This window comes from Schistocerca nitens, chromosome 9, assembly GCF_023898315.1.
Source record: "Schistocerca nitens isolate TAMUIC-IGC-003100 chromosome 9, iqSchNite1.1, whole genome shotgun sequence".
Classification (NCBI taxonomy): domain Eukaryota; kingdom Metazoa; phylum Arthropoda; class Insecta; order Orthoptera; family Acrididae; genus Schistocerca; species Schistocerca nitens.
Window position 1 is genome coordinate 106,588,443 of NC_064622.1, and position 15,315 is coordinate 106,603,757.

The 15,315-nt window shown below is 43.9% G+C and overlaps 1 protein-coding gene across 1 annotated transcript in view; it reads left to right on the top strand.

Moving 5' to 3' along the window:
• Positions 1-4,175: 4,175 nt before the first annotated feature.
• The window catches only part of LOC126204039 (phospholipase A2-like), a gene marked incomplete at its 5' end in the record, with an annotated part of 42,537 nt that continues 31,397 nt past the window's right edge, over positions 4,176-15,315 (top strand). The window contains one exon of the mRNA XM_049938464.1: positions 4,176-4,284. Within this exon, the coding sequence (XP_049794421.1) occupies positions 4,176-4,284 (109 nt within the window). The remainder of the gene's footprint in view (positions 4,285-15,315) is intronic.

The window sequence follows — 15,315 nt, forward strand, 5'->3', positions numbered from 1 at the left end:
CCGTACACCACTGGTGATCGTCGAGGGGACACTGAATAGTGCACGGTACATCCAAACCGTCATCGAACTCATCGTTCTACCATTCCTAGACCGGCAAGGGAACTTGCTGTTCCAACAGGAAAATGCACGTCCGCATGTATCCCGTGCCACCCAACGTGCTCTAGAAGGTGTAAGTCAACTACCCTGGCCAGCAAGATCTGCGGATCTGTCCCCAATTGAGCATGTTTGGGACTGGATGAAGCGTCGTCTCACGCGGTCTGCACGTCCAGCACGAACGCTGGTCCAACTGAGGCGCCAGGTGGAAATGGCATGGCAAGCCGTTCCACAGGACTACATCCAGCATCTCTACGATCGTCTCCATGGGAGAATAGCAGCCTGCATTGCTGCGAAAGGTGGATATACACTGTACTAGTGCCGACATTGTGCATGCTCTGTTGCCTGTGTCTATGTGCCTGTGGTTCTGTCAGTCTGATCATGTGATGTATCTGACCCCAGGAATGTGTCAATAAAGTTTCCCCTTCCTGGGACAATGAATTCACGGTGTTCTTATTTCAATTTCCAGGAGTGTAGATGTGATATGGCATAGGTCATCCTTCGATCGATTGTAGAACTTGGAAACCCATTCAGGGAATATTCATCACATTTTTGTTGAACGCAGTTCTTTTTTTTCATCCTGTATTAAAATATTTCCTTTTATCAATAGTGCAATTTATAAACAATGTTTTGTGAGTAGAATAAAATTTCCAATGGTAAACTTACCTGATTTTTCGACGTTGTTTTAACATCTAACTAAAAATGGGAAAGCGTTGAACCTCTTCCACTAAATTTGGTTAGTATTAAGATTCTTTTACAGGGAGTGCAGTGGAGCTGACGCTGAAATCATTAAGTATTTGATTATATCATCGCTAGTCTCACTTAACTCTTCTGAACTCTACATGTCATGTGTGGTCTGGCGTCTCCTTACCAGCAACAGGTCCCAGGTTCAAACTAGTCAATTCCCTAAAAAACACGCTCAGAGCGTTGTTGCGCGAAAGTGGTATGGAGACACGACTTAGAACAGTCGCAGAAACCGCGCAGAATGTTAGACCCGTAACGAACTTTCGTAGATTCGAGATTTTGAAGAACCGAACATCTGCGTTTGTGCTTATACAGAAACTATAATCGTTCCTAATCATAAATCTCCGAAAGTTTTTGACAGAATGCTTTGAAAGTTTTGTAATATCTCTTTATATTCTACTAATTATCCCTGCACAATTCTAACAGTGAAATACGTTTCCTACTTGACCATATATATACTCGCAGAATCGATGCGCAAAGTAGTACAGTACTATTACTATTCCATGAGCACAAAATTACTCTTTGTAATATACTCTCGCTGGTGTGTTGTGGGGACTTCTAGGATCTTCTGCGTGCCGAATAGCCGCTTTGAATAATTGTAATTTTTCTATCGAGATTACTGGAGGAAAATATATTATACGCTGTTCAAGAAAATATATACTGAGCATTCACATCAAAGGTGTGTAAGGATTTTCATTATATATGTATTCTCTAATTGGAAATTTGCACGGAGGCGTCGTTTCGTTGGTAATCAGAAGGGAACTTCCGATGAATTGGAAACGAACCTGCAATTATTAGATCCAAGAGCTCCATTATTTCATCGGATAATTAAACGTAATTAAAATCTATCAAAGCAAACTTTCCGCTTGATCTGAGGTTCCCCGACTGACTGCGCAACGCAAGAAAACCCAGACATAGTATTTACACAGGATTGCAGGTTGCTTCGAATCATCGAGGCTGCGGACAAGGAGAGTCATCGTCCGATTCGGATTAAACAAGTAAAGCTTAATTATAACTTTCTTGAGAGACTGCCATGACGGTGATACGGCTGCTTATGAATGAGATCATTAATAAAATACTAATAAGTAACTTTCCTCCTCACCAGCAACCAGTATAAACACAATACTAATTAAACTTTTAGACTGATAGAGCATTGCATTGAAATACGAGTATGTTTTTATACGGGGTGTTATAAAACGGTACGGCCAAACTTTCAGGAAACATTCCTCACACACAAAGAAAGAAACTATGTTATGTGGACATGTGTCCTGAAACGCTTACTTTCCATGTTAGAGCTCATTCTATTACTTCTCTTCAAATCACATTAATCATGGAATGGAAACACACAGCAACAGAACGTACCAGCGTGACTTCAAACACTTTGTTACAGGAAATGTTCAAAATGTCCTCCGTTAGCGAGGATACATCCATCCACCCTCCGTCGCATGGAAACCCTGATGCGCTGATGCAGCCCTGGAGAATGGCGTATTGTATCACAGCCGTCCACAATACGAGCACGAAGAGTCTCTACATTTGGTACCGGGGTTGCGTAGACAAGAGCTTCCAAATGCCCCCATAAATGAAAGTCAAGAGGGTTGAGGTCAGGAGAGCGTGGAGGCCATGGGATTGGCCCGCCTCTACCAATCTATCGGTCAGCGAATCTGTTGTTGAGAAGCGTACGAACACTTCGACTGAAATGTGCAGGAGCTCCATCGTGCATGAACCACATGTTGTGTCGTACTTGTAAAGGCACATGTTCTAGCAGCACAGGTAGAGTATCCCGTATGAAATCATGATAACGTGCTCCATTGAGCGTAGGTGGAAGAACATGGGGCCCAATCAAGACATCACCAACAATGCCTGCCCAAACGTTCACAGAAAATCTGTGTTTAAGACGTGATTGCACAATTGCGTGCGGATTCTCGTCAGCCCACACATGTTGATTGTGAAAATTTACAATTTGATCACGTTGGAATGAAGCCTCATCCGTAAAGACAACATTTGCACTGAAATGAGGATTGACACATTGTTGGATGAACCATTCGCAGAAGTGTACCCGTGGAGGCCAATCAGCTGCTGATAGTGCCTGCACACGCTGTACATGGTACGGAAACAACTGGTTCTCCCGTAGCACTCTCTATACATTGACGTGGCCAGCGTTACCTTGTACAGCAGCAACTTCTCTGACGCTGACATTAGGGTAATCGTCAACTGGACGAAGAATTGCCTCGTCCATTGCAGGTGTCCCCGTCGTTCTAGGTCTTCCCCAGTCGCGAGTAATAGGCTGGAATGTTCCGTGCTCCCTAAGACGCCGATCAATTGCTTCGAACGTCTTCCTGTGAGGACACCTTCGTTCTGAAAGCTGTCTCGATACAAACGTACCGCGCCACGGCTATTGCCCCGTGCTAACCCATACATCAAATTGGCATCTGCCAATCCCGCATTTGTAAACGTTTCACTGACTGCAAAACCACGTTCGTGATGAACACTAACCTGTTGATGCTACGTACTGATGTGCTTGATGCTAGTACTGTAGAGCAATGAGTCGCATGTCCACACAAGCACCAAAGTCAACATTACCTTCCTTCAACTGGGCCAACTAGCGGTGAATCGAGGAAGTACAGTACACACTGACGAAACTAAAATGAGCTCTAACATGGAAATTAAGCGTATCCGGACACATGTCCACATAACATCTTTTCTTTATTTGTTTGTGAGGAATGTTTCCTGAAAGTTTTTCCTGTATACTTAATTTCTTAAATATATGTAATATACAGTTTTTTATAAAATTAACAGGAGAGAAACGTTGTTGCAAAAGTCTCAAAAGAAATAGGTACATAAGAACACTCGTGTATTAGAAAGCAATCGGTCAAGTACTTTCGCTTTCGTAGATACACGGTTATGAGCGAACGAACATTTACATTTTTGTTTATGCACATGGAATGAAGAAATGTCTGACAACGCTGCTCGTACAAGTAAAGTAATGGAAACGGCAATCGCGACGTCCGCGCCAGCGGCAAGCAGCGTTGAGGAACTGTCTGGCCCACTGTCCCGGTTTGGCGATATTACTATGCGTCCAGAGTTTGGCTGACAAGACACGGGCGGCAGCCGAGCTACAGCTGGTAGGTAGGCAGGTAGGCGGCAGAGGCACGCCTCATTCTGTTGCGGGGCGCGCCCTTCTGCGACACCGATTCCTGGGCTCACGTACGGCACGTGAAGAGACACGACACGGTGATACCGCAGCTATCTGCCGCCCTCCGGTATAAGGGGCAGCTCCCTGGGCGGCGGCGGCACCGTGAGACATGGGCGGTGCCGGGTGGCGGTGGCTGGCGGCGCTGGTGGCGCTGGCGGCGGGCTGCGACGCCTGGAGCGTCCACCTGTACAACGTGACCGACGCCAGCGTCGAGGAGGGCGACGCGCACGGCCGCCTCGGCATCATCTTCCCCGGTACGTGACCGCCGCTCGAACTGTGACTCTCCCTGCTACCACTAGCTGGACTCTGGTGGTGTACCCCTCCTCAGCCTCTGCAGGTTTCGTGCACATTCCACTCATTTAATTAGAGTCCTGCCGTTTTCGCAACACCTTCGCAATAGATCTATGCTTATGTCTCTGGCACTTCTGTTTTGCATGTTGGTATTCCAGTTGCTGTGTCTTTTTATATTTATAGTTCACTACTGCTAAAGAGAACCGCTTGTACGAATATCAAGAGCTCAGATGGAAACCCAGTTCTAAGCAAAGAAGGGAAAGCAGAAAGGTGGAAGGAGTATATAAGGGTCTATACAAGAGCGATGTACTTGGAGACAATATTATGGAAATGGAAGAGAATGTATATGAAGATGAAATGCGAGATACGATACTGCGTGAAGAGTCTGACAGAGCACTGAAAAAACTGAGACGAAACAATGCCCCGGCAGTAGACAACATTCCATTAGAACTACTTACAGCCTTGGGAGAGCCAGTCCTGACAAAACTCAACCATCTGGTGAGCAATATTTATGAGACCGGCGAAATGCCCTCAGACTTCAAGAAGAAAGTAATAATTCCAATCCCAAAGAAAGCAGGTGTTGTCAGATGTGAAACTTATTGAACTACAGTTTAATAAGTCACAGCTGCAAAATACTAACGCGAATTATTTACAGACGAATGGAAAAACTGGTAGAAGCCGACTTCAGGAAAGATCAGTGTTGTGTCGATTCCCTAAGGTCTCGACACAATGAGTGGCTAGGTGCACGCGAAACTAACGCAGACGGGCGTAAATTCTGAAACAGGAGACTGGATGAAAACTATAAAGAAAAGAAGAAAGATTTTAATATACTTAACTTTAATGTAGTCTTGTTCTTGTTGAAATACATCTCTTGCATAGTAGTAAGCAATTAGCAATGATACACATGGCGCCTTGCTAGGTAGTAGCGATGGACTAGCTGAAGGCTATTTAATCTGTCTCTCGGCAAATGAGAGGAATACTTGGTAGGTCTAGTCGCAAGCTATGTCGTCCGTACAACTGGGGCGAGGTCAAGTCCGTGTCTTGTGACCTGCCCTGTGGTGGCGCTACGTTTGCGAATACACAGTGGCGACACGCGGGTCCGACATGTACTACAGGACCGCGGCCGATTTAAGTTACCACCTAGCAAGTGTGGTGTCTAGCGGTGACACCACAATCAGTTTGGATTCCGTAGAAATATTGTAACACGTGAGGCAATACTGACCTTACGACTCATCTTAGAAGAAAGATTAAAGAAAGGCAAACCTACGTTCCTAGCATTTGTAGACTTAGAGAAAGCTTTTGACAATGTTGACTGGAATACTGTCTTTCAAATTCTAAAGGTTTGTTGTTGTTGTGGTCTTCAGTACTGAGACTCATTTGATGCAGCTCTCCATGCTACTCTATCCTGTGCAAGCTTCTTCATCTCCCAGTACCTACTGCAACCTACATCCTTCTGAATCTGCTTAGTGTATTGATCTCTTGGTCTCCCTCTACGATTTTTACCCTCCACGCTGCCCTCCAATTTTAAATTTGTGATCCCTTGATGCCTCAAAACATGTCCTACCAACCGATCCCTTCTTCTAGTCAAGTTGTGCCACAAACTTCTCTTCTCCCCAATCCTATTCAATACCTCCTCATTGCCGGCCGCGGTGGTCTAGCGGTTCTAGGCGCTCAGTCCGGAGCCGCGCGACTGCTGCGGTCGCAGGTTCGAATCCTGCCTCGGGCATGGATGTGTGTGATGTCTTTAGGTTAGTTAGGTTTAAGTAGTTCTAAGTTCTAGGGGACTGATGACCATAGATGTTAAGTCCCATAGTGCTCAGAGCCATTTGAACCATTTGAACCTCCTCATTAGTTACGTGATCTACCTACCTTATCTTCAGCATTCTTCTGTAGCACCACATTTCGAAAGCTTCTATTCTCTTCTTGTCCAAACTATTTATCGTCCATGTTTCACTTGCATACATGGCTACACTCCATACAAATACTTTCAGAAACGACTTCCTGACACTGAAATCTATACTCGATGTAAAGAAATTTCTCTTCTTCAGAAACGCTTTCCTTGCCATTGACAGTCTACATTTTATATCCTCTCTATTTTGACCATCATCAGTTATTTTGCTCTCCAAATAGCAAAACTCTTTTACTACTTTAAGTGTCTCATTTCCTAATCTAATTCCCTCAGGATCACCCGACTTAATTCGACTACATTCCATTATGCTCGTTTTGCTTTTGTTGATGTTCATCTTATATCCTCCTTTGAAGACACTATCCATTCCGTTCAACTGCTCTTCCAAGTCCTTTGCTGTCTCTGACAGAATTACAGTGTCATCGGCGAACCTCAAAGTTTATATTTCTTCTCCATGGATTTTAATACCTACCGCAAATTTTTCTTTTGTTTCCTTTACTGCTTGCACAATATACAGGTTGAATAACATCGGGGAGAGGCTACAACCCTGTCTCACTCCCTTCCCAACCACTGCTTCCCTTTCATGTCCCTCGACTCTTATAACAGCCATCTGGTTTCTGTACAAATTGTAAATAGCCTTTCGCTCCTTGTATTTTACCCCTGCCACCTTCACAATTTGAAAGAGAGTATTCCAGTTAACGTTGTCAAAAGCTTTCTCTAAGTCTACAAATGCTAGAAACGTAGGTTTGCCTTTTCTTAATCTTTCTTCTAACAAGGGATCTCCCCATCGCACCCCCCTCAGATTTAGTTATAAGTTGGCACAGGGATAGGCCATGAAAAACTGAACACAGATCAATCGAGAAAACAGGAAGAGGTTGTATGGAACTATGAAAAAAATAAGCAAAATATACAAATTGAGTAGTCCATGTGCAAGATATGTCACATTAAGTTACCTGCTCACTGAGGAGCACCGTGGTCCCGTGGTTACCGTGAGCAGCTACGGAACGGAAGGTCCCTAGTTCAACCCTCCCTCGAGTGGTAAGTTTTAATTTTTTATTTTCAGACAATTATCAAAGTTCATGCACTCAGACATGATCAACTTTGCTCTCCAAAATTCCAGGACATGTTCAGATTTGCTTGGACACATGCAGGATTTGACGGTCTACACACTGAAAAACTTGAAAACGTTAAAAACGTTTGTTTTGACAGAGCACAGGGAAAACTGTGCGACTGTGAAACTGTTGCATTCATTTGTTGCCGTTTATGCGACAAACTCAATGTTTTCATCACTTTTTTGGGAGTGATTATCACATCCACAAGAAAACCTAAATCGGGCAAGGTAGAAGAATCTTTTTACCCATTCGCCAAGTGTGCAAGTTAGGTGGGTCGACAACATATTCCTGTAATGTGACGCACATGCCGTCACCAGTGTCGTATAGAATATTTCAGGCGTGTTTTCCTGTGGAGGAATCGGTTGACCTATGAATTTGCGATCAAATGTTTTCGGTTCCTATTGGAGAGGCACGTCCTTTCGTCTACTAATCGCACGGTTTTGTGGTGCGGTCGCAAAACACAGACACTAAACTTATTAAATGAACAGAGACGTCAATGAATGAACGGTCAGATCGTAACTTTGCGAAAATAAAGTAAGTAAAATTTTTGCTCGAGGGAGGACTCGAACAAAGGAACTCTCGTTTCGCAGTTGCTCACTCTAACCACGGGACCACGGCGCTCTTCGTGTTATGTAGTCCTAGATGTTGGATATGTTACACTTGGACTACTCAGTTTGTATATTTTGTTTATTTTTTCATAGTTCCACACAACTTCTTCCTGTTTTCTCGATTGATCTGTGTTCAGTTTTTCAAGGCCTATCCACTGTGTCAATTTATAACTAAATCTGAGGGGGGTGCGATGGGGAGGTTCCCTTGTAAGATAAGTCGTAAGGTTAGTATTGCCTCACGTGTTCCAACATTTCTACGGAATCCAAACTGATCTTCCCCGAGGTCCGCTTCTACCAGTTTTTCCATTCGTCTGTAAAGAATTCGCGTTAGTATTTTGCAGCTGTGACTTATTAAACTGATAGTTCGGTAATTTTCACATCTGTCAACACCTGCTTTCTTTGGGATTGGAATTATTATATTCTTCTTGAAGTCTGTGGGTATTTCGCCTGTCTCATACATCTTGCTCATCAGATGGTAGAGTTTTGTCACGACTGGCTCTCCCAAGGCCATCAGTAGTTCTAATGGAATGTTGTCTACTCCCGGGGCCTTGTTTCGACTCAGGTCTTTCAGTGCTCTGTCAAACTCTTCACGCAGTATCTTATCTCCCATTTCATCTTCATCTAGATCCTCTTCCATTTCCATTATATTGTCCTCAAGTACATCGCCCTTGTATAAACCCTCTATATACTCCTTCCACCTTTCTGCCTTCCCTTCTTTGCTTAGAACTGGGTTGCCATCTGAGCTCTTGATATTCATACAAGTGGTTCTCTTCTCTCCAAAGGTCTCTTTAATTTTCCTGTAGGCAGTATCTATCTTACCCCTACTGATACAAGCCTCTACTTCCTTTCATTTGTCCTCTCGCCATCTCTGCTTAGCCATTTTGCACTTCCTGTCGATCTCGTTTTTGAGACGTTTGTATTCCTTTTTGCCTGCTTCATTTACTGCATTTTTATATTTTCTCCTTTCATCAATTAAATTCAATATTTCTTCTGTTACCCAAGGATTTCTATTAGCCCTCGTCTTTTTACCTACTTGATCATCTGCTACCTTCACTACTTCATCCCTCAGAGCTACCCATTCTTCTTCTACTGTATTTCTTTCCCCCATTCCTGTCACTTGTTCCCTTATGCTCTCTCTGAAACTCTCTACAACCTCTGGTTCTTTAAGTTTATCCAGGTCCCATCTCCTTAAATTCCCACCTTTTTGCAGTTTCTTCAGTTTCAATCTTCAGTTCATAACCAATAGATTGTGGTCAGAATCCACATCTGCCCCTGGAAATGTCTTACAATTTAAAACCTGGTTCCTAAATCTCTGTCTTACCACTATATAATCTATCTGATACCTTTTAGTATCTCCAGGATTCTTCCAGGTATACAACCTTCTTTTATGATTCTTGAACCAAGTGTTAGCTATGATTAAGTTATGCTCTGTGCAAAATTCTACAAGGCGGCTTCCTCTTTCATTTCTTCCCCCCAATCCATATTCACCTATTATGTTTCCTTCTCTCCCTTTTCCTACTGACGAATTCCAGTCACCCATGACTATTAAATTTTTCGTCTCCCTTCACTACCTGAATAATTTCTTTTATCTCGTCATACATTTCATCCATTTCTTCATCATCTGCAGAGCTAGTTGGCATATACACTTGTACTACTGTAGTAGGCATGGGCTTTGTGTCTATCTTGGCCACAATAATGCGTTCACTATGCTGTTTGTAGTAGCTAACCCGCACTCCTATTTTTTTATTCATTATTAAACCTACTCCTGCATTACCCTTATTTGATTTTGTATTTATAACCCGGTAATCACCTGACCAAAAGTCTTGTTCCTCCTGCCACTGAACTTCACTAATTCCCACTATATCTAACTTTAACCTATCCATTTCCCTTTTTAAATTTTCTAACCTACCTGCCCGATTAAGGGATCTGACATTCCACGCTCCGATCCGTAGAATGCCAGTTTTCTTTCTCCTGATAACGATGTCCTTTTGAGTATTCCCCGCCCGGAGATCCGAATGGGGGACTATTTTACCTCCGGAATATTTTACCCAAGAGGACGCCATCATCATTTAATCATACAGTAAAGCTGCATGTCCTCGGGAAAAATTACGGCTGTAGTTTCCCCTTGCTTTCAGCCGTTCGCAGTACCATGACAGCAAGGCCGTTTTGGTTAGTGTTGCAAGGCCAGATCAGTCAATCATCCAGACTGTTGCCCCTGCAACTACTGAAAAGGCCGCTGCCCCTCTTCAGGAACCACATGTTTGTCTGGCCTCTCAACAGATACCCATGGTTCATGGGGGAAGATGCTAACGGTGGCAGAGGTAAAATACAGGGAGCGAAAGGCTACTTACAATTTGTACAGAAACCAGAAGGCAGTTATAAGAGTCGAATGGAATGAAAGGAAAACATTGGTTGGGAAGGGAGTGAGACAGGTTTGTAGCCTCTCCCCGATGTTATTCAATCTGTATATTGAGCAAGCAGTGAAGGAACAAAAGAAAAATTCGGAGTAGGTATTAAAATCCATGGAGAAGTAATGAAAATTTTGAGTTTCGCCGATGACATTGTAATTCTGTCAGAGACCGCAAAGGACTTGGAAGAGCAGTTGAACGGAATGGATAGTGTCTTGAAAGGAGGATATAAGATGAACATGAACAAAAGCAAAACGAGGATAATTGAATGTAGTCGAATTAAGTCGGGTGATGCTCTTTTGCTATTTGGGGAGCAAAATAACTGATGATGGTCGAAGTAGAGAGGATATAGAATGTAGACTGGCAATGGCAAGGAAAGCGTTTCTGAAGAAGAGAAATTTGTTAACATCGAGTTTAGATTTAAGTGTCAGAAAATGGCTCTCTGCACTATGGGACTTTACATCTATGGTCATCAGTCCCCTAGAACTTACAACTACTTAAATCTAACTAACCTAAGAACATCACACACATCCATGCCCGAGGCAGGATTCGAACCTGCGACCGTAGCAGTCGCGCGGCTCCGGACTGAGCGCCTAGAACCGCTAGACCACCGCGGCCGGCTAAGTGTCAGAAAGTTGTTTCTGAAAGTACTTGAATGGAGTGTAGCCATGTATGGAAGTGAAACGTGAACGATAAATAGTTTGGACAAGAAGAGAATAGAAGCTTTCGAAATGTGGTGCTACAGAATAATGTTGAAGATTAGATGGGTAGATCACATAACTAATGAGGAGGTATTGAATAGGATTGGGGAGGAGTTAGTGGCACTACTTGACTAGAAGAAGGGATCACAAATTTAGTATTGGAGGGCAGCGTGGAGGGTAAAAATCGTAGAGGGAGAAAGACCAAGAGATGAATACACTAAGCAGATTCAGAAGGATGTAAGTTACAGTAGGTACTGGGAGATGAAGAAGCATGCACAGGATAGAGTAGCATGGAGAGCAGCATCAGACCAGTCTCAGGACTGAAGACCACAACAGCAACAACACTGCTATTTGGTCTTAAATATTGTAATTTTGACATTTGTGGAGAGACAATGGAGCCATGGGCGCTACAAAAATTGAGTGCCAAGTGGAGAATTCGGAACATTTCGGACATATTCTGTTGGAGTTCAATTTAGGGGTCACACTAGCAGTGGTAGCCATAAACATTTTCGGCGTCTGTGGGGACAATGCCGCTGGACAGAGCACGGTAGAAATGGTTTTCTTGCTTTAAGGACGATCGTTTTGCGGTAGTGACTGTCCACAATGGGGAGAAGTTCTCGGGTTTGATTAAGATCATTTGAACGCACTAATCCACGATAATCCACGTTAGTGTACTCCAGAAGTGGCAAATGTGACGAACTGTAATCATTCCATCGTCGTGCAACATTTGCATGAGATGGGGAGGGTTCCAAAATCGGGTGTGTGGGTACCACACGCTCTAAGCCAAAATCACAAAAATCAATGGGTGCCCATATCTGCATCTCTTCTTGCTCTTTGTCAATTCGCTTTTGAACGACACCGACCATTCCTATCCTGAATCGTTACTGGTGACGAGAAATGGTGTCTTTATGCTAACATAAGGAAACAAGGGAACGGTTGGGCCCAAAAAGAAGCAGCAACTCCACGTAGCGAGACCTGAGCGCATCCACAAAAGATAACGCCATGCATCTGGTGGAACAGTAACGGTGTGCTGTACTGCGAATTGCTTCCCAGAGGTGTAACCGTCGCTGATGACATTTATTGTCTACAACTGACGCGTCTTTCAGACGCAGCCCAAGAACAATGACTAGAAAGGTTGCTTCTCCACGATAACGAGCGCCAGCATTCCGCCAGACTGACAAAGCACAATTCACAGGAGTTGGGTTGGCTAACCTTTCCGCAGTCATTAAACTCACCTGATGCTCTACCTTGACATTTTCGCCTTTTCGAGTTCTATCGAACAACCTTCAAGGAACTTTCTCTGCAGATGAAAATATACTTCGAACATACCTCGACGAGGTCTTCGCCTCAGAATGACGTGTTTTCTGCAGTCGCGGACTACAGAAGTCATCCAAGCGCTGGCAGACTGTTGTAAACAGTGAAAGGGAATACACTGAAGACTATCATTTCTGTTATGTCTATCTGATAATTTTATTAATCTTACAGAAAAACGCTACGAAGTTATACCCCAACCCAGTATTAGACTGGGTGGAGGAAACCAACTGTTGCAGTAGCATCTCTTGCGGATAATCTTCGAGCTACACTGCCTAACAAAGGAAGTAAAGCATCCAGAAGGCGAAGAGTAAACGAAATGAAACTTCTCGCCCTGGAAAGGTATATAATGTTCTTTCACTTACTACAAAATCGAGTCAAATTTACAATGAACGTGGCTCTATGAACACAGATATCCATATGACACCCTGATTCGGTCGGGAAGGTTCTCTTATCTACATCTACATCCATATTCGCAATCCACCGTACAGTGCATGGTGGAGGATAGCTTGCATCATTATTAGTCATTTCCACTCCTGTTGAAGTCGCAAATAGAGTGAGGAAAAGTCGATTGTCTAATTTATCTCATCTTTTCTTTGTGGTCCTTACGCGAGATGTACGTTGGCGGCAGTAGAATTGTTCTGCAGTCGGCCTCAAATGCCGGTCCTCTAAATTTGCGCAATAGTGCCTTGCGGAAAGAGCATCGACTTCCCTCAGGGATTCCCATTTCATTTCATGAAGCATCTACGAACCTACGTGTAACAAATCTAGCAGCCCGCCTCTGAACTGCATTGATGTCTACGTATCATCCGACCTGGTGGGGATTCCAGGTATTCCAACAGTACTCAAGGATGGGTCACACCAGCGTTCTATATGCAGTCTCTTTTCCATATGAATTTTTCTCACTTTCTCCCAATAAACGGAAGACAAGGTATTTAATTTAAGTGAGTGTAAAGCTGCACGCTACTAATCTTGTATTCGAGCGTTACAGGGCTGTTTTTCCTACTCGTCTGCATTAACTTACAGTTTTATACATTTAGAGCAAGCTGCAACTCACAACACCAACGACAAATTTTGTCTGATGCATCTTGTATAGTCCTACAGTCACTCCACGATGACAGCTTTCGTACACAACAGCGTCATCAGCAAATATCCGTAAATTGCTACTCACCCTGTCCGTTAGGTTATTTATGTATACAGAGAATAAAAGCGTTACTATCACACTTTCCAGGGGCACCCGTGACATTACCCCTGTCTCAGAGAGCCATTATGCCTTCTCCTGAGGCATGCTGGCTCACAACTGCTGTCACCTGTCCGTGCTATCCTAGATACTGTCTCTAGGACAGAATTTACATCCTATCAGGCCCACACAAAGCTTTATTGGGGACAGGTCTGGCAAGAGAGTAGCTCAACATCACGCAGACATCTCTTAGAGATGCGTGCGATGTACGGATGTGCTTTGTTCTGTTGATAAATGGTACCACTGTCACATTACAGGTGACACACGTAGCGTACGATGTACGTCACCTATCGTTTCGCTCCCACAGCTCCCTGAATCACTGAAAGCGAAGTCATATCCGATAGTTTCCCACACCATGACGCCAACAGTAGCACCGCTGCCCCTCTGCCTGACAATGAAAGATGGGAAGTCACGCCAGTCACAAATCATACGCGACGACGTGAACATCCAGGATAATGCACAAACGATATTCATCAACGAATATAACGTGACGCCATTTATTGCAGTCCATGCTCCTCGGTTACGGTACCACTCCCAATGCAGCCGTTTGCACATTTGTAATGGTAACGACTGCCTACGCGTGGGATGGTAATTCCTCATTCCGGCTCTAGCTTACGTCCCGCCGATGCTTAGCAATGACACGGAATGCTGCAGGGAGTTCATCACTTGTTCTCGGATGGCAGGCGCAAGGTGTGAAGTGGTTACGATGTGCTCGGTGCGCAATACGGCGATTTTGCTGTCTGGTGGTAGGATACCGAAGACCTGATCCTTCACGATGGGTATGCGTGGCCTCACGAACCTCATACTCCAGTATCGGGATACTGTTACATCTCAGTGCCCCACAAATCTGGTATTGCATGATTCGACCAGGCGGCCAGATGAAGACCCACAGTGAGGCTCTTTAAAAACTCTGTCAGGTGATGGTATCACTGCCTCACATGAGTGGGCGGCTTCTCACGGCTAAATATCTGGCGCTGCACTCCCGCTTATATACCCTACTATGCCTGGTAACAACAGTAAACATGAGCAACAATAAAGCATCCTAGTGGCTGTTCTACCTACCACAGAGAACTGCAACTCTAATTACTCTAATTATTTACCTAACCACCAACGACGTGTAGGCGTACGAAGTTACATTGACATCCGGCCATAACGTTTCAGTGCTTCGCTCTTTATGTAAAGCGGTATAGTTTAGATCCGTAGCGTCTATTCCGGGAACTGTATAAACTAAACGGGGTCTTCTTCTTCTTCTGCACTCCATGGATTATGGAGTGTTGTCGTTCCGCTCCAAAAAAGCATCTCACTATCGTTTCGTTGCTCTTCCCGGATAACTACTTCCCTTTTGTGTATAGTACGAGAACACTCTTCTTGGGATACTTTCGTTCGGCATTCTATAACATGCTGTCTCCAATCATTTCTGTAGTTCACAATAAATCCGTTTCAGTGGAGATTGTTGCCATGTCCACTGGAATGCGCACACTATAGGCCACCGTTGTCACCATTACACTTAGAATCCTCCTGTACTAGGCCTACAGAGTCTAACATTGAATATAAGTTTTCCGATTTGCTTTCTGCTATATGAACTAACGTCTCACGGGTAATGAGTGGTTATTTTTGTTTTAATATTCTCAAGATGTCCATGCATGAAATCGGTTAGTCCCAACAAAGCGTCTGGTTTGTGTGCCGTTCAAAATACTTCCACAAGCTA